Raw genomic sequence first — 17,391 nt, forward strand, 5'->3', positions numbered from 1 at the left:
AAAGAGGCTAGTCTTCGAATGTGAAAAGATCAAAAATGTATTTGCACAAAGATACTCAAATTGTCATGCTTTGGCCAACTTATGTTATGAATACAGACAGCAGCGTGTTTGGTTTATACAAATATTTATTCGCACCCAAATTTTCTTTTTTGCCACTTTAGATGATTCCAATCTGTAAAAACAGAAATAGGAGGAAACATTAGCAGGGGGAAGAAAATGGTTGCACAGCAATGCCAAAAGAGTTCGTTGATGTCCTGGCATCAGTGGTTCCTTTGAAACGCAATCACCGGCATTCAGACGAATTCGTTTGGCATCATATGCTCAGGACTAGCTGTCGCAATTTGAATTATTTTCCGAAAAAAAGAAAACCAAACTCACTTTGTTAGCAACATCCAATGCGTCGTAGTCCGGCGCCAGGCGGACGTATGCCTTCTTCTCGCCGTCCGGCCTGAAAGGAAAAGGAAACCCTTGTGAGTACAACTCGTGGGTTTTTTGGGGGGCTAAAAACTGGTCGTTTTTTTCCGACTCAAAACGCATGGTCGTTTTTCTCGGGCTAAAAACGCCTTACTAACACATGGTCGTTTTTTCCCCCGCCTAAAAACGCCTTACTATACATGGTCGTTTTTTTCCCCGGTCAAAACGCCTTACTATACATGGTCTTTTTTTTTCTGCTAAAAACGCCTTACTATACATGGTCGTTTTTTTCGCCTAAAAAGGCCTTACTATACATGGTCGTTTTTTTCCGCCTAAAAACGCCTTCCTAAACATGGTCGTTTTTTTCCGGACAAAACGCATTACTATACATGGTCAGGTTTTTTCTGCCTAAAAACGCCTTACTATAGATGGCCGTTTTTTTTCGCCTAAAAACGCCTTACTATACATGGTCGTTTTTTTCGCGCCTAAAAACGCCTTACTATACATGGTCGTTTTTTGGGCTCAAAACGCCTTACTATACATGGTCAGGTTTTTTTCTGCCTAAAAACGCCTTACTATAGATGGCCGTTTTTTTTGCCTAAAAACGCCTTACTATACATGGTCGTTTTTTTCGGACAAAACGCCTTGCTTTACACATTGTCGTTTTTTTCAGGCTAAAAACGTCTTACTATACATGGTCGTTTTTTGGGGCTCAAAACGCCTTACTATACATGGTCGTTTTTTTCGGGTCAAAAACGCCTCGCTGTACATGGTTGGTTTTTTTCGGGCTAAAAACGCCTTACTATACATGGTCGTTTTTTTCATGGCTAAAAACGCCTTACTATACATGGTCGTGGGTTTTCGGGGGGCTTTTGCCCCAAATTCTCTGTGCAAGCGTACGCACCTTATAAGCGTGTTGACTTTGGAGACATCGATGTCGTAGAGTTTCCTGACGGCGTGTTTGATCTGGTGCTTGTTGGCCTTAATGTCCACGATGAACACCAGCGTGTTGTTGTCCTCGATCTTCTTCATGGCCGACTCGGTGGTCAGCGGGAACTTAATGATGGCGTAGTGATCCAGCCTGAACGACACCGCACACGTCTCTCGTTAGTGCAAATCTCTTCACCGCCATGTTTGGCACGACTGAAGTTCATCGTTTGATGGAGGTGCATCAGTGGGATAAAAGCTGGACTCATGGCGTGTTCATACTTTGATCGCTTTTTAAGCATCACTTGCACCACTTGGTCACCATCGGGGAGGGTCTTACTTGTTCCTGCGGGGGGCGCTCTTGCGGGGGTACTTGGGCTGGCGCCGCAGGCGGAGGGTCTTGGGGCGGCGGAAGGTCGGAGAAGTCCTGATCTTCTTCTTTTTCTGGCTGTGGACACCTTTGAGAACCGCCTTCTTTGCCTTCAAGGCCTTCGATTTGGCCTCGGTCTTGACCGGGACCGCTATATGGGGGGGAATCAAGAAAATTAAAAAAAAAAATGCCATACTTCTAATTAACTGCTTAATTAATAATCACATTGCAATTTCACATACACTTAACATTAAATTGGTCAATAAAATATAGGCAAAGTGAAAAGCTAAATCATTGTTTACTAGTCATTTGCAGAAAACTGAATATTTTTACTTGACTCATTGATTTAAGAGCTTGTAAAACCTAACTCCAAGATTGAATACAATTTTGTTGAACTTTTTAATTGTTAAAGTTTAATTAGTTCAAACGCATTTTGATTCATTTCCATTCCAACATTCCTTTTCTAAACACTACTCAACCGATTGAAAGTTTTGTTTCATCCATGAAAATAAGCAAATTAAGTTTTTTTGGGGGGGGAATGAAAAAGATCCTCCATTGAGTTTTTTGTAACAATGACTCCATTGCTCCAGTTGAACTACCAAAACAATTAATTTCAAACACATTTGGAAGTTTAATTTGAATGGAACATTGTGATCTGCTCAATTTTATCATTGGTTACTAAGTTAATTGTTTCAATTTGGGGAAAGTGAGAAATTCGGAAGAGCACAAATATCCAGGGAGATTTGGCTTCGACTTTATTGGAACATCCATATGTCTCAGCAAGTATTATTAATGGCAGTTGCAACTATTTCTCTGGGACACTTTAGGAAAGTTTTCGATCTACGAAACACTCTTTTGCCCTACAATTAACAGGACGTCACCGCACCTCAAACGAACGTTAAGAGTAATGGGCCAGAAGCACACGACTCGAAACATGTCCGATTCAAGTTGCCAACCAAGTGGGCTTCTGATACGCGCCTACAACCTAAGCGTCTACACGCAAACCTTCCATAAGTAGGAAATAAAGGCTTGACATGTGCCGTGAAATCATGCCCTCTGAAGACGAAATTTGGAACGGAAATGCACGCGACCGTTTACGGGTGCCGAGTGAATCAGACGGATAAGCTAACATGCGTTGCGTGAAGCTAACACATCAAACCTTCACGCCAAGCAGCCATTACTACGGCTGAGAACGACCAACAAACATAACACACTCGATACAAATCTTGACAAGCAGACAATTGCGTGTAACGATCGACAAAAATATATAAACATCTTACATGTAGCTATTAGCTTAGCCTAGCACGTCCTCAGCATATATACACGCCGGGAACTTCGCACGCGTTGTTGATTAACATTGCGAGTTTTTAGTTGGCTTTTGTTGAGGTTATCATGCAGACGTATGTTTTTCTGTTCTATTTGTAAATCGAGGTACAGTAAGAGCCGTACGTTTAGTGAAATTTGAACACGAAAAGTATTCGGAAGAGACGGACCTGCTTTCTTCACCTTCGGTGCCATGTTGGGAAAAGAAAGACCGTTTGGGGTTTCCGGAGCTACAATGCAAGGGCGAGCTAAAGTATCGCGATATTTGGTCTGTGGCGCTGTGGTGGCGTCACCACTAACACGTCGTACTTAAGACGAAGACTTAATTCATAGTCATTATGATCAACAATAAACCGAGAAAAATCCAGATAGTAATACAAAGTTTATTTTTTTTCTTTATTTCGACATACAAAGACCAAAGCATATTGGAACATTTCCAAAGTCCATCTTCTACTCTTGTGGTGTCTTGGTCTTTTTTCTGCATGGAGAACAAAACATTTGCTGCAAAAACTGTGGTTGGTAGGAGGAGTCGGAATTATTGTAAATCACACGGTTGTCTCACCTGACTTGTTTTTTCAGAGAATTTGCCGTTTTCTTTTGTTTTTCCAAATTTCTTGGGCGTTGCTTGCTTTTCTGGACTTTTTGGGGCGGTTTCTTCATGAGGATACGTGGCGTGGTGCAAATGGTGCTCCTGCTGGGAGGTTTCTTCTCCAGTCTCCTCCTGACTTTGCTTTAATACAATATTTAAAAAAGAATGTATAAAGTTACTTAAACTGCGAATGTGCAAAAGACATAAAATGACTAAAATCGTTTGTACCTGTGTATCCGCTTGAAGCCAACCATGTAGTCCGGAACTGGACATCCGGCTTGTTTGATAACGTTAGCGATGCTAGAGATATGACATTTATTAGCATTTAGCAACTTGTAAGACTTTTGAATGTAGCCGACTGCATCATTTATCATCGCAATCATACCTTCGCAGGAGCGGCTTGTCGTTCTCTGTGAAGAAAGTGATGGCTTTCCCTCGATGGCCCGCTCGGCCCGTGCGACCTAAGGGCGGTGGCATGGATTCGTCATCTTTTAAAATCTTATCACTGAGTAAAAGGCCCTTAAATGTAAATCAACGTAATTCTCTGTCTCGATAATTTTAGACATGGAAAATTGTTTGAAAAAAAAAAGAGAATAAAACACCAAGTAAAATGCAAGTGACACTGGCGAAGGTTGCTTACCTATCCGGTGAATGTATTCGACAGCGCTGGTGGGGAAATCATAGTTGAGCACAAGGTTGACGCCTTTGAAATCGATTCCTCGGGCCATCAACGCCGTGCAGATCAGCACCCAGATCTTTCCGCAGCGGAAACTCTCGACCACGTTGTCCCGCTAAAAGACCATCGGGGAAGTTAGCGGCACTGAGTTATGACTGCAACATGCTTAAAAATAATAATAATTAAATATCCTACCTGCTGTTGCGTGCGCTCAGCGTGGATGACGTCCACATTGATGCCCTCGTAGACGAGCTCGTGGAAAAGCTCGCGCGCTCGCTCGATGGACTGGACGAACACCAGCACGGGAGGCAGGAAGCCCTGAAAACACAACATTCGAGCTTGTATCCGTGTGTATTTTTTATTTGATGATTGTTTTGACAGCGGGAAGTGGCGTTCAAACCTTTTTGATGATGTCACGTACGGCCACCAGCTTGCCGTTCTCCGTGCCGACAAACAGCATCTCCTGCTCCACGGAATCCACCGCCGTGTTCCTAAATAAGATCCGTGTATCGAGCATTAATTTGTAAAATAAATACATCCGATTCGGCACTACTTTTGAAGTAGAAATAATACCACAAAATATTAGCACACTACAAAAAAAATGTATTTCTACTCCGACACCCAGAGTTCATCAGCGCCGACGTTCCTGCAGCCGTACCTGTGTCCGATGTTGACGGAGACCAGATTGTCCAGATTAAGACGGCACCACTGTTCCACATCCTGCGTGCAGGTGGCGCTGAAGAACGCCCGGCGCACCTTCGCGCCCGAGCACGCCTGGAAAATGGCCGCCAGCTGTTCCCTGAAGCCCTTCTTGCCGTCCTCGAACAGCTTGTCCGACTCGTCCACCACCAGCCACTCCACGCTGACCAAAGACAAGCGCTACTTGAAAGACACTCTCCCAACAAAACTACAGGGGGCGCCAAACCCTGAAACTGTTTTTTTAGCCAATCAAAAGACTGAAGACATTTTTGAGCGAACACTCAAATGTAATGAAAAGTACAATCCCACAATACCAACAAAATAAAAAAAATCCATTAATTTTTTAATAAAATAAAACAATCAACTAAAAGTGAAAAATTAAATGCAGAGTTACATAAAAGAGGTTTAATTAAATTCATACATAATTAAAAATAAAAATATCAATAACCAATAAGATAAGATGAACAACTGCCAAATGCAACAAAACGGCTGCCGATGTGAGGTGACACGTTACCTGCTGAGGTCAATGGCGGGAGGATCCTGTTTGAGCAGGAAGACAAGTCGATTGGGAGTACTGATCAGGACGTCTGTGTGCGACGCAACAGGAGGGCATAAGAAAATGAACTCTTCACATGACCATTTTTATTTTGGTCATTGCCTCTTTCAGCACACATTACCAAATTTTTTGTTCGATTGAGGTCCGAACTTGTTGGCCGCCACCGACGCTTTGTCTAGGATGCGGATTCGGAAGCCGGTACCCTCAGACAGGCGCAGCATCTCCCTGTGGGTCTGACAAACAAATGGTTGCTTAGGACTTCTTTCATGGTTAAAAATTCCAAAGTATGGCACAAGTTCTTATAATGTCCACTTTGAATCAAGAAGTAATTTTTTTAATGACAGCAGGTCATAATTATTGCTCTACTTACTGCATGAAGGGATTGTCATGAGTTACCTGGCTGGCCAGTTCTCTTGTGGGTGAGATGATGACCGCCCTGAATCCGAGCTTGGCGGGCTGCTTGAGGTGCGCAAGCAGCGGGAGGCAGAAGGCCAGCGTCTTGCCCGATCCCGTCGGAGCGCAGGCCAGGAGCTCGCGACACTGAAGGACGTGCCGTCATGATATCACAGGCGTGCACGATCAACGCAGAGCGCACACGTGTGCGTGTGTGTTTGTACTCACCTGCATTATGAGCGGGATGGCCTGCATTTGAATGGGCGTGGGCGTACTGAGGCCGGCATTGCGCATGTTCTCCAGGAGCCGCGGGTTGAGCTGGTACTCGGACTGCAGCTCCTCGAAGGTGCACACGGGGTCCGGCGTGTCGCTGCCATGAACGTTGATGCGGTGACGAGAACGCAGGCGGTTCACCTGAATCACATCACGACATAACGTAGTCGTTCATTACATACGCTGAAATTTTTTTTAATAATAATGGATGACATAATAGTTCATCCATGGCAGGAGAGTACACATAAAGGTCCTACACACACACACATAAAATGTAAAATTCCGACCTTCTCCCGATGAAGCTGCTTCAGCCTTTTCAGCGACGACTTCTCCTTCCCATCGCCCCGCAGGTTCTGAATCTTCCCATCCAGTGAGGACATCCAGGTGATCCCGTCCTGCTTTGAGTTATTCAGTCCATTGGCATTCCCTACAAAATGTTGACCATCAACCATTAAATTCATTTTAAAAAATGTTTTCATAAAGTACAATATGATGTGACGCTATTATCAACATACTGCATTGAAAGTGGCTCTGGAAGCCATTAAAAAGAAATGTTACCTGCTATTTTTGCTGTCTTTTTCTTCTTCTTCACCCTCCTCTCCTCATCCCGTCGCTTTCTTTTTTGGACCCCGACGCTGCTCTCATCTTCATCTCCCTCCCGATCTTTGGCTGTGCTCTGCGCTCCACTCGTCCCCCCTGCGCCGAAGTAATCGATCGCAGAGAGCTGCTCGAACGACGCGTCTCTTGCATGTGTTCTGACAAACTAAAAAGAAAATATTTACAGACGGAACTGCGGCGTTACATCGAGTCGCTCGTGACATTATACCGTTCGTAAAACTTCCCAAATAAACGATAACGGCGGATGCCAATCACGCCGCGTTGACACGAGTAGCCAAAATTCGAATGAATAGTTGCGATTTACATCCAATAACTATTTTTTCCATCCCACAAGTCATCACATACACACAATAGACCTACCTTGAATCGAGACGCGTCCTGGCCGAACCTTTTCAGGTCGAATTTAGCTCCAGCTCCGAGTTTCCGAAACAATTCGAAAGCGTCCATCTTGGTTTGTAGGCCAAGCAAACGCGCATGCGTATAGCACATGAGCTGATGGTGCTTCTTCTTCTGTGGTTTGTAATGGCGGTCAATTATTTTATTACCGCCAACAACTGGATTGGAGTTTACACTGAGCATGTGCATATAAAATAGAAAACTTGGAACTAGTACTGTATTGTCCATAATTAAATGATTTCACACATTATATTTTTCAATCCAGATTGTTTTAGGAAAATATTGTCTGAAGATGTTCACTTTCAGATACCTGACAGCGGTGTATACTGATTGTGTTATTCTTTATTTCGTTGGCCGAACAGTATTATTCGTCTTTCATGAAAACCAAGAATACAAAAAACTACAGTTCCAACTGTCTTGTAACCGTGAGCAAGAGCGGCTGTTTATTTGCCCGGTGATTAGCTAGAGAGCAGTCCAGGGTGCAGTCGACTTGTTCCCCAAAGTCAGCTGCGATAGGCTCCAGCTCACGAATGAGAACAAGCAGTATTGAAATTGGATTGATGGCTGAATGAATACATGAAATCATCACTTAAAAGTGCTCCCAACATGTCAAACATGTCCTGAGTTTGAACATCAAAGACAAACGAAGATGAGCTGTGTTGAAATGATCAAGTAACATAAAAAAAAAATAGGCAAGCTATTCATGGTGTATGATAAAAAAGCTTCCAGTAAGGCACAAGGGTGTCTGTTTTGTTGCAAGTTTGTCAGGGTTCCTCGGAGTCTTTCAGCAAATCCTCCAAGAAGCAAATGAGTGCCTCTTTCGTGCTCTCCTCCGTGTCGACCTCCATCGCCTTGAGTCTTTGAACCGTCTGCTGTAGACTCTGGACTCTTTGCTGGGGGTCAAAACTGTCCCCCGCCGCCGCCGCGTCCTTCTCCTCCCCCGCCGCCCCCTCGGCTCGCAGGTACTTCAGCAGGTGCTCCCTGAGGCCAGCGCCCTCCACGCCGGCTAGCGAGGCGGAGATTGCGGGTAGGTCCGACGGCAGCCCGAGACGCAGCAGGTGCAGCAGGGCCCGAGAGAGCGTGTGGCGCAGACTGGCGCTGTAGCGGTACTCCAGGAAGTCGTCCGTCTCTTCGCTACTCCGGAGCGCCGCATCCAGTGAGCGCCAAACGTGACCGAAGCGCTCTGCGTCGCCGTAGCAACGACGGTGGTTAGGCACAGCCAGGGCTGCCGCGGACTTGATGCGCACCTTGAAGTTTTTGCAGGAGCCCACCACCTTGCAAAGGGCGGCTAAGGCGTCGCCGGACCAGCAGGCGGACTCTATAGCGAGGGGACAGCATTTAAGCAATGTTGACATATATATTTACTCATATCAAGCCAAAAGAATTTTTAAAAATCCATAATAAACATATTTTCACGACCAAGTGGAAAACCAGCTAAATGAATAAATAAAGCAGCATGTCCAAAGTCCGGCCCGCGGGCCGGATTTGGCCCACGGTCGAATTTCATCCGGCCCTCGGCCCGTCATAAAATCAGTGCCGTCTGGCGCGCAGGTTGGGCGCAATGGAACACGTGTTGCATTGACTGAGGTCTCGTAGACTGGTGAGTGATGTTTCATAGAGTACTGCTTCCCTCTAGTGGCTAAATGAGTAATAGCATTCACTAAATGTACCTGTTTCAAATGAACCAAAAGAAATTCTTAAGATTGTTGAAATTAAAATAAAAATGGAAATGTGAAACAGACTGGCTTACTAAAATTTGCTGAACAATATTGTTGTTCAATGTAAAGAATGTCAGCCAAGGTCGGCCCCCCGACATTTTACCACATAAAATCTGGCCCCCTTGGCAAAAAGTTTGGACACCCCTGGAATAAAGTCATCCGAGGTGACTTTGTGCAGGGTTAAAAACCTGCATTGGTCAGCTGTCAATCACAGGACTGACACTCTGGGGCTTGGTTGCGGTCCACTTACCGAGCGGCAGGTCTGGATTCTTGAAGGCCTTGCCCAGAGCGTAGCAGGCGTTCCAGCGCACCTTCATGGTGGCCACCGACTGCACAGTCTTGACCAAAGCTCTCACAGCGTCTTCCAGAGGCTGCCGGAAGGCCGCGCGGCTCAGCTGAGCCTCGCGCAGGAAGTGCAGCAAGTTGCCGAGGGCTCGCACCGCGTTGGACTTCACCTGGGAGGGGGGACGAAAACAAAAACATGAAATTTGGGGAAGTTGTATACAAATAATGTGCGGAAAAACGTCTGCACCAAATGTTTCTTTTGGTGTCATCTCTACAATTCTTCTAATCAAGATTTGTACCATAGCACCTTTTTGATACTTACGGCGCTACCGATACCAGAACATCCGATCTGCCTAAGATGTCACCTTGTCTTTGTCCGCCGCCGACCGCGTGGCCGCTTGCAGCATCTTCAGCAGCAACATATCCGACATCTCTTTCTGAAAGTCGACTTCCACGCAGTCCCTGGAGAAGACGAGAAGCAAAACGTCACTCGCGCGCACAAAAGGGCCCTGTTTTTTTTTTTTTTAAAGGTCTCACATGTTGACAAGGAGCGTGTCGGTCAGGTTCCCGAGAGACCATGCGGCCTTGGCGCGGATGTTGGAGGATCGGTCGTCCAAGGCGGCCAGGATGGCGTTGGCCGTGTCGGCCACAAACATCAAGTCCTCAAATGAAGACAAAACAATGCGTCAAGTCATTTTTTTCCAGAATTGGATGATGGCTCCCCTTACCTCTCTCAGGCAAGGGAAGAGCACGTAGACGCCCAGAGCCCTGACGGCCGCCATCTTGACCAGGTCGCTGTCGCTGTAGGTGAGGCCCAGCAGGACGGTGATGCACATCAGCTGCATCTTGTCCTTTGACGAGACACACGCAAACGATTCTGAGTCTGCACTCTCCAGAAATCGCCAATCGCCCACAAAAAAGTCATTTGATTTGTTTCTGGTTGCTTTTTTTTGTTGTTGTCGTTGAAAATGACTTCCAAGAGTGGTCGCAAAATTGACTACGTTGGTGTCATGGACTACACTTTTTGTAATCTCTTCTCTTTTTGCAGCCACGTCAAATCGTGGAATGAATTTACGTGAAAATGGATTGATGGCCTAGCTGGCACGTATAGAGACAAATAAAAATGGACAAAAGGGTGCGTGACTCACGGGCAGCTGAGCGAAGGCCTGCGGCAGGATGGAAGCGAGCGTGTCGCAGGCGCTGGTCTGCAAGGTGGGATGTTGCTGGTTTTGCAGCGCGCCGTTCAGCGGCCCGCTCAGCACCTCCGTCCAGAACCGCACCACCTTTTGATGCGAGGGCATTAAATATATGTCAAGCCGAGACAGTTAATTTTTCATTTTGTAAATTTCCCCCCATGGCTAGACATGCAGAATTTTTTTTATGTGTGCGCATCTCAACGCCAACGTACTTGGTTGAGGGGAACCCGCGACGGGCCCTCCGGAACGGCGTTCTCGGCCTGGTACTGCTGAATGATTCCGGTTCCGAGCTCCTCGAGCAGCTGCGAAGTAGGGTGTGCCCAAAACGCTTAAACGATGACATTTGATGGACATTTTTGACAGATATTTGGATTTTCTGAGGGCTACCTTTGCGCCGTGAAGCTGTATGGACGGGTCGCTCTCGGCCAGGCAGCGAGCGCAGAGTTGCCCGATCTCGCACAGGCACGCTTGGGACAGCGAGATGTAACCTCGCACCAGGTGGGAAAGCACCTGCAGGGCCTCCAGGCGCACCGGCGACGGCTCCAAGGCCGAGCCTCCGACGCCCTCGCTGTCCGAATGCTCGTCCCTGGGCTGCGTCACCAGCGCGGCGCACAGCGTCAGCAGCCACGGCGGGCCGCCGCCCTCCGCCTCCTTTGGCGTGCGGGGAGCCCGCGGCGAGGGGGCGTCGCCCGGTTGTCGCCAGCTGAGGGCGCGAGAGTCCTGCGGCGTGAAGGAGCCACTCGCGGTGCTGCCCTCTGGCTGCCGGAGGAGGAGCTGCACCTCAGGAAGCGGCGCCTGAGTCGTCACCAAAGCGCCGTAGAGCGTCAGGGCCGACACGCGCACGTTTGTGTCTGAGGAAAACGATTTCGTTGGGTTGAAGTGCGGATTCCAGGCAAGTTTCCGAGTGTGGAACTCAATAATGACCTCTGTGGCGCACATATGGTCGTATCTGCTTCCATAGTGAGCTGAGCAGGCCGGGCCTCAGGCGGTGGTACGGCGCATTGGACACCAGGTGGGCCAAACACTGACAACAGAGGAAATTTATTTATTTTTTCCTTTAAAATACAGCCACGCTCACCACGAATGGCGAAAACCCACGAGTAATGAAGTAATTATAATTTCCCGACAGTTATAGCACTACTCTTGCCAAAGAGAACCTCCTCAACTGACTTTAACACAGCTCCATTTACAAACATGCCACAAGATGGCGGAAAAGCACTATTATATACAAAAAAAAAAATTCAAGGAATTGATGTATGAATACCTTGATGACCTGCGTGAGAGTTTGAGGAGACGTCTCGGCCATGAGAGCCAAACTGAGGGAACGGTGGAGCTCTCGGACGGCGGTGGCCAAGGTGAAAGAAAACGGCGTGTAGGAAGTGCGCGGCGACGCCGTGTCCTCCGCCACGGCCAAGAACTGCCGGGAACCGTCCAGCATGGCCGACAGCGCCTGCAGCGCGCACGTACGGACCTAAGAAACACAGACCGGGTGTGAAACCGCTGCCGATTTGTGTGGCGGGTGAAGTGGGGGGGGGGGGGGGGGGGGGGGGTTGAAGGCAAACGGTTTTGGCCTACCTTGGGCGAGGGGTCTTTCAGTATGATGGTGAGCAGCGTGAGCGGCGGTGCTGCTCCGTTTCCGACAGGAGCTTCCGGAATGAAGGAGGACCAGTAGCCGTACAGTGTCCGCTTCTCCACCCACTTGACCACGGCCAGCAGGCAGTGCAGCGCCCCCTGGCGGACGCGGGCATGCTGAAGCCTGACAGTGGAAGGAAAGGCATCGTTTGGCATTGCCAGCTTTCATTTCATTGTATTTGTATCATTTGGCAAAATAGGAATTTTTTTTTCTCCCGCAACTAAAAATTAGAAACAAATAAAGAGCAAGTAAAATTTAAAATGCCTCTCATGAAAGCTAAATGTCACGCAATGGGCATTTTGTTTGGCATTACTGTCCGCGTGCTTTCAGGCCGTTTTGTATTTAATTTCACTACCTTAGCTTGCCCTGCGCGCTGCCTTCCGAGTCAGAAAACTCCGAATCCGAAGTGTTCCGCTTCCACGAGGGGTACAAAGAAACCACCGAAGCTTTGCCTTCACTTCCTGTTTTGTGAAGCGCCAAAGCCGCCGTCTCGCCGTCATCCTCGTCGTCCCGCCTGCCCTCCTCCACGCTCGGCTTCTTAGCCTTCCCTCTGGAACTCCTTTTCTTGTTCTACAAAAAAATTAAATAGTGTCGGTCATCCCGTCAGAAGACTCGCACTGGAGGTCCGCCGCCTCACCGCAGTCGCTTTCCCCCCGCCGTCCTTCACCGCCTGCGTCGGTTTCGGGGCTTCGTCGTCGGGTTTGCGTGCGGAAGGGCTCTCGTAGTGTGAGAGAGGCGCTGGGTAGAGCACGGCAGGCCACGTCACGCTGACACCCGGAGTTCCTTGGAACATGAGCCTCTGAGAGAAGGTCGGCTGTGTTAATAAACGAGCTGGACACTTAACCGAGCCGAAATCAACCAAACGTTCCTAAACCGTGACTCTCGCGTGGGAGAATGTGACCATCTCAAAGTGTCATGGAATCCAAAGCGTGAGAATACTAAGGCTGCCGTGAATTTAACCTATTCCAATTTTTAAGGCATTGATAAATTCATTTTGTCACCTTGAGAGCGGCCAGCACCGATCCAACCACCTCGTCGCCACCGAACTTCCACTTCCCGCCCAGCAGACAACAATGGAGTCCTTTTAACGCGGCCTGGAGCACCTGCAACGGACATTCTCCGATCATGGTGGATGGTGACTCATCCGTCCACCTCCTCCCTTTAAAATCCATCCCTCATTAAAACAGGCCCAAACGAAGACACAAACGATGCTTACAATGCAGTAAAAGAGTTCATCGCTGTCGTCCGGTCGGGGCGCCTGCAGCGTTTGCAGGAAGACCGAGAAACACACGCTCTTGTGCCCGTCATCCAGCGGCGGCTGACCCGAAATCCTGCAAGGAGACAAAGCGCAGGAGGAGCTACTGCACACATCCACAAATGATATTTGTCGCCTGTGGCTGAAGATATCAAGCCCACCTGACACAGACGTTGGCCATACAGGCGAGGGCCGCGTGACGTAGATCCATATCAGGCTGAGAGGGGGCGCCATAGAGCAGGAGGACTCCGCCTTCTCCCAGCAGGTTGTCGAGGTGCTTTAAAAAAAAAAGATAAATTAAAAATTGCAGCCGTGGTGGTGTCCACAAAGTGTGCGCAAGACGTGGCACCTGGTGGCACTGCTGTCCGTTGCCGTAGATAACGGTGGCAAGCGCCTGCAGGACCCCGAGGTGCGTCCACGTGCTGCACGCTTCCAACGCGGCCGTCAAGTATTTCAGCAGGATGTCCAGGGTCTGTTTGTCCATTATTACCTTTAAAATAAAAAATAAAAAAATAAACGTTTTGGATTTCTTATGACTTACTGAGTAAATAGTCACCTACCCTGAGCTGGTGGAGGAGGTGGTGCACGAGCTTGCATAGCTTGACAACCAAATGTTCTTGATTCATGGGCACAAGACGAGTGGCATTCACCAGCAGGATGCAAACATCCTGAAATTAAAGTTTGTTTGTTTTTTTCATTTCATTTCACTTATTAGACGTAAATTATTGCATCACTGTTAGATAATTCACATGGTGTCTAAATGTTGAAATGTTTTCATGTACACAACCTCGTCGTTCCATCACACACCACACATTTTTGAGGACCCCGGACAAGCGCCCGAATTGTGAAGGATTCGGGATTCTGCTTCCACTTTAGCCCCTGGAACAAGACAGTTAAAAATGACACTCGGTGTCCTATCCTCACCTCCGGCTGAATGTTATAGTTGGGCTCTAAGCTGCGGTTGAAGGGCTCGGAGATGAGCTGGTCGAAAAGGAGGTTGAGCTCCTCCCGCAGGTTGCTCGAGTCTGCCCGCAGCCCACGCACCTTAGCGGCACAGCGGCTAAAGAGCCGCTCGGCTTCCGTCTGCGGCCAGGCGCCGCGCTGCCACGCGTCGGCCCCCTGAGGCGTGAACGGAGCGGCATCGGCGGAGAGAGGCACCGAGGGGAAAACGGGTAAATCACGTCCGATGACAGGCGCAGACGACGCCGGTAAGTCGCCAAGACCCGCCATTTTGGTTTGTATTCTATTACTTCTTCCTTGACTTTAGTGTTGCGGTGGCAAAACACTGGTCGTAGTACCGCCACCTGTGGGCTTGGAGGATAATGCAACCTTGATCATGACAGAAATAACAGAAAAATAATTTTGATCATAAAATACACTTCACAAATAATTTCTCAATATTGTTTTTTTTGAAATTATGACTATTTCGTGGAATTATTTGTCAGTGTGTGTGCATAAATACATTTAATGGACTGAAAAACAATTTAGTAATACTTCAATTCTAGAAATAGACCAAATAAAATATATTTGGTGGCTTAAAAATTTTGGACATGTATTTTCATTCAAAAAACATTTGGGGTTAAAAGTCAAAATTAGACAAAATATATTTGAAATTGATGTTCTATTTTATAAAATATTTCATATAAAAGTTTCGGCACCGATAAAATATATTTAGCAATTTTTGTGAAACTAAATGCCGTTTAAGCATACTTATATACATAGATATGGCTATGAAAATAGATAACTCGTAAAAATGTGTGAGCTTATTTTAACTAATTTGATCCTACACATTTTTCTCTCAATTTAAGCAATAATAATAATAAATATCAAGTAAATAACCATTTGTGTAATTTGTTGATTCATCCCAAAGAAACACAAACACCAGTATACATGTAAATACAAGACAATATTTAATTACAACAGTGTTGCTGTGCAGAATGTACTGGTAAGCAAAATTACACCATGCACTGACACATGAAACAAACAGCAACTACTGTGCAACAACAGTGAAGTTCAGACATACTATAACTTGGAAGTGTGACATTTTATTTAGAGTAATGGCAACAGCCTGGCATAGAAAATTAAATGAACCATCCATATGAAATAAATGTACACATAAGCAACGGTCGTGGGTTTAACAAAACAAATACCTCCCAAAACCCTGTAGACACATCACCAGCGTCTCTTTCCATTTAATAGTCTGAGCAGGTACCTTCTGAGGGAGTCCCATCTGCAGAGTGCTTGACGGACAGCATGGAGTTTAATGGGTGGTGTTCTCATCCCCAAAAAAGACCCCCCCACCCACAGTTTCAGCCCGATTTGAAGAGCAGGATGGCTACTTGGCCGAGGTAGAAGTAGATGAAGTGCTTGGTCTCATGCGTCACATAGCTGCCGAAGTTCCGGCCCACGATGCAGTGCCACGTGGGGTTGTACTTCTTGTCAAACTCCTGCGGGATTCCAGAACAGTTTAGTGACAAATCTGAGCATGTTTTTAATTTGCTTTGCAATTGCAATATTCTGAACGATTCTACCGAGAGTGATTTTTCCTATACTATTATATACAGTATGGTATGCTGCTTTGGTCATCTGGAATACAACAGAGAGAAAATAGCAAGAAAACACTTCGCTGGAATCTCTCATTTTGAAAATCTGTGTCTATCCTCACCTTTTTGACATAGGCGGCGATGTCCTTCTCAATGTTGTACTTTTCCATGGCCTGCATGGCACAGTCCACGGCGTCTTGCTGCATTTCTTCGGACATGTCCGCATTCTTGATCACTGCCTTCTTGTCAGACATGTTGGCCAAGACTCCAAAGATTAAAAGATAAAACAATTACACTCAGGAATTCATTTTCAAGCACACTTGTCCTTATTCGGATCACGGGTGAGCTTGAGTCTCGCCTCTTGACTGGTACTCGTAAGAGGGAGCACATAACTCCTACTCTGGCATCCCTTCACTGGCACTAATTTTAACTTTTTTTCCCCCAAAATGCATGTTTTTCTTATGTGGGAGGAAGCTAAATAAAGTAGCTGCAGAAAAACCACACAGAGAGCATGAAAACTCCACACAAGGCCGAAATCAAGACTCGAACCCCGAACCTCTCCAGACAGGCGTGCTAAATTCATTAGGCCTGACAAGATTCACAATGCATTAAAGAATAACTTTGTGCCACACACTATTGAAAAGTGCGGTGAATTCATGCACGTGGCTCAGGTTTATTAATTAATCAATATATCTCGCTCATCAATTACCTTTGTATTGAAGGGCTTTAAAGTAGCCAAAAGGCCCGGAGTTTTACGTTTGCGACCACTACTATTCACTTATCAATTAGCATCACTTCGCATTTACAAGTGACATCCTTTCACGTGAGACCATAACGTGGGGGGAGCAATTTGTGCACGGCAATGACGTATAACCAAAAAAATAAATCTGCATCGATTAGAAGAAACACAAGCAAACGTACCTTTTTCACTCCACAGTGTTCTGTATAATCGTCGCAGAGGTGAAGCACGTCGGTCTTCTGGAACGACAATGTGCTTTTTTTCACAAGTACCGCCCTTCCCTTCCTGCCTGTTCGCTGATTGGTTGGAATCAATGGCCATTTTCCGGGTATGACGGCCGCATCTTGTTTCCTCCCACAATGCACCGCTCTTCCTTCTCCTCCCTAAATCTCGGTGCGTAATTGGCTAAATTTGAACAATACGCAAGCTAAAACGAATTGAGTAACCTAATTGAGTTAATATTTGTCGTGATAATACCATCGTGCAAGCCTATTCGTGTGAATTAAACGCGCAGGAGATGCGAAACAAACAGTTTGAGAAAAAAAGCGAGAATGGCCGATGACGTCATAATATAGCGACAGTATTACCTTGCGATCGCGGAGATAAATCGTTCGGCTCGTTCCAAGAGTATGAAAAATCGGAGTCGTTGGTCAACAGAAGCGTGATTTTTAAAGTACCTCGAATGCAATATTAATGCAAGAGTTGGATTAAGTTGCGTAAGACATCCAGTCATGTCTGGCGATGCACCAGAACTGCATTCTCAATTAACGTTTCATTGCATCTCTTAC

General features: G+C 46.6%; 5 protein-coding genes across 8 annotated transcripts in view; 1 reads left to right on the forward strand and 4 right to left on the reverse strand.

Moving 5' to 3' along the window:
• rpl23a (ribosomal protein L23a) overlaps window positions 1-3,286 on the reverse strand; it is a 243,530-nt gene extending 240,244 nt beyond the window's left edge. For 2 of the 3 annotated variants that reach the window (XM_052047385.1, XM_052047384.1), the window contains exons 1-5: window positions 3,205-3,286; window positions 1,682-1,862; window positions 1,319-1,495; window positions 379-448; window positions 146-172 (exon numbers count right to left, since the gene is read on the reverse strand). In XM_052047385.1, coding sequence (XP_051903345.1) covers window positions 158-172; window positions 379-448; window positions 1,319-1,495; window positions 1,682-1,862; window positions 3,205-3,229 — 468 coding nt within the window. In that variant the 5' untranslated portion in view covers window positions 3,230-3,286 and the 3' untranslated portion in view covers window positions 146-157. Of the gene's footprint in view, window positions 1-107; window positions 173-378; window positions 449-1,318; window positions 1,496-1,681; window positions 1,863-3,204 lie in introns of those variants that run through there. The other variant, XM_052047383.1, reaches the window with a different exon arrangement.
• Window positions 1-17,391, forward strand: part of LOC127588577 (transcriptional coactivator YAP1-like) — a 147,207-nt gene that overhangs the window by 22,123 nt on the left and 107,693 nt on the right. The gene's annotated exons all lie outside the window — the stretch shown is intronic.
• ddx52 (DEAD (Asp-Glu-Ala-Asp) box polypeptide 52) lies at window positions 3,400-7,298 on the reverse strand. Its single transcript, XM_052047341.1, has 15 exons — window positions 7,199-7,298; window positions 6,779-6,983; window positions 6,508-6,647; window positions 6,176-6,361; window positions 5,951-6,094; window positions 5,676-5,787; window positions 5,513-5,585; window positions 4,958-5,161; window positions 4,700-4,790; window positions 4,495-4,617; window positions 4,264-4,414; window positions 4,009-4,084; window positions 3,852-3,923; window positions 3,597-3,764; window positions 3,400-3,512 (listed from the first exon to the last, which is right to left on the reverse strand). Exons 1-15 carry the CDS (start codon window positions 7,283-7,285, stop codon window positions 3,485-3,487), a joined length of 1,860 nt encoding a protein of 619 aa, XP_051903301.1. The 5' UTR covers window positions 7,286-7,298; the 3' UTR covers window positions 3,400-3,484.
• Window positions 7,482-14,571, reverse strand: heatr6 (HEAT repeat containing 6). Of its 2 annotated transcripts, XM_052047325.1 has the most exons (19): window positions 14,246-14,571; window positions 13,882-13,989; window positions 13,671-13,811; window positions 13,483-13,598; window positions 13,283-13,397; window positions 13,068-13,169; window positions 12,704-12,865; window positions 12,422-12,636; window positions 12,009-12,189; window positions 11,698-11,904; window positions 11,358-11,457; window positions 10,821-11,284; window positions 10,646-10,735; window positions 10,386-10,520; window positions 9,966-10,088; window positions 9,775-9,899; window positions 9,603-9,699; window positions 9,203-9,407; window positions 7,482-8,552 (listed from the first exon to the last, which is right to left on the reverse strand). In XM_052047325.1, the coding sequence occupies exons 1-19, from the start codon at window positions 14,549-14,551 to the stop codon at window positions 7,999-8,001; spliced, it is 3,546 nt and encodes a 1,181-aa protein (XP_051903285.1). In that variant the 5' UTR covers window positions 14,552-14,571; the 3' UTR covers window positions 7,482-7,998. The 2 variants fall into 2 exon arrangements, with proteins under 2 accessions (XP_051903285.1, XP_051903286.1); XM_052047326.1 differs by lacking the exon at window positions 13,882-13,989.
• On the reverse strand, window positions 15,209-16,948 carry LOC127588597 (dynein light chain 2, cytoplasmic-like). Its single transcript, XM_052047388.1, has 3 exons — window positions 16,786-16,948; window positions 15,987-16,129; window positions 15,209-15,768 (listed from the first exon to the last, which is right to left on the reverse strand). The coding sequence occupies exons 1-3, from the start codon at window positions 16,922-16,924 to the stop codon at window positions 15,631-15,633; spliced, it is 420 nt and encodes a 139-aa protein (XP_051903348.1). The 5' UTR covers window positions 16,925-16,948; the 3' UTR covers window positions 15,209-15,630.

The sequence above is a fragment of the Hippocampus zosterae genome, chromosome 16 (genome assembly GCF_025434085.1).
Source record: "Hippocampus zosterae strain Florida chromosome 16, ASM2543408v3, whole genome shotgun sequence".
Lineage (NCBI taxonomy): Eukaryota > Metazoa > Chordata > Actinopteri > Syngnathiformes > Syngnathidae > Hippocampus > Hippocampus zosterae.

What these genes read in the sequence shown, in the direction of transcription:
- ddx52 (XM_052047341.1), bottom strand. Translation starts at nt 7,285, where the DNA reads ATGGACGCTTTCGAATTGTTTCGGAAACTCGGAGCTGGAGCTAAATTC. An exon ending in AGGACGCGTCTCGATTCAAG is followed by an intron (nt 6,984 to 7,198) that starts GTAGGTCTATTG and finishes TTTTCTTTTTAG; the next exon opens with TTTGTCAGAACACATGCAAG. An exon ending in CAAGAGAACTGGCCAGCCAG is followed by an intron (nt 5,788 to 5,950) that starts GTAACTCATGAC and finishes TTTGTTTGTCAG; the next exon opens with ACCCACAGGGAGATGCTGCG.
- heatr6 (XM_052047325.1), bottom strand. Translation starts at nt 14,551, where the DNA reads ATGGCGGGTCTTGGCGACTTACCGGCGTCGTCTGCGCCTGTCATCGGA. An exon ending in CTCTCACGCAGGTCATCAAG is followed by an intron (nt 11,458 to 11,697) that starts GTATTCATACAT and finishes CTCTGTTGTCAG; the next exon opens with TGTTTGGCCCACCTGGTGTC. An exon ending in GACACGCTCCTTGTCAACAT is followed by an intron (nt 9,700 to 9,774) that starts GTGAGACCTTTA and finishes CGTCTTCTCCAG; the next exon opens with GGACTGCGTGGAAGTCGACT.
- LOC127588597 (XM_052047388.1), bottom strand. Translation starts at nt 16,924, where the DNA reads ATGGCCATTGATTCCAACCAATCAGCGAACAGGCAGGAAGGGAAGGGC. An exon ending in AACACTGTGGAGTGAAAAAG is followed by an intron (nt 16,130 to 16,785) that starts GTACGTTTGCTT and finishes TAATCTTTGGAG; the next exon opens with TCTTGGCCAACATGTCTGAC. An exon ending in TCGCCGCCTATGTCAAAAAG is followed by an intron (nt 15,769 to 15,986) that starts GTGAGGATAGAC and finishes GGAATCCCGCAG; the next exon opens with GAGTTTGACAAGAAGTACAA.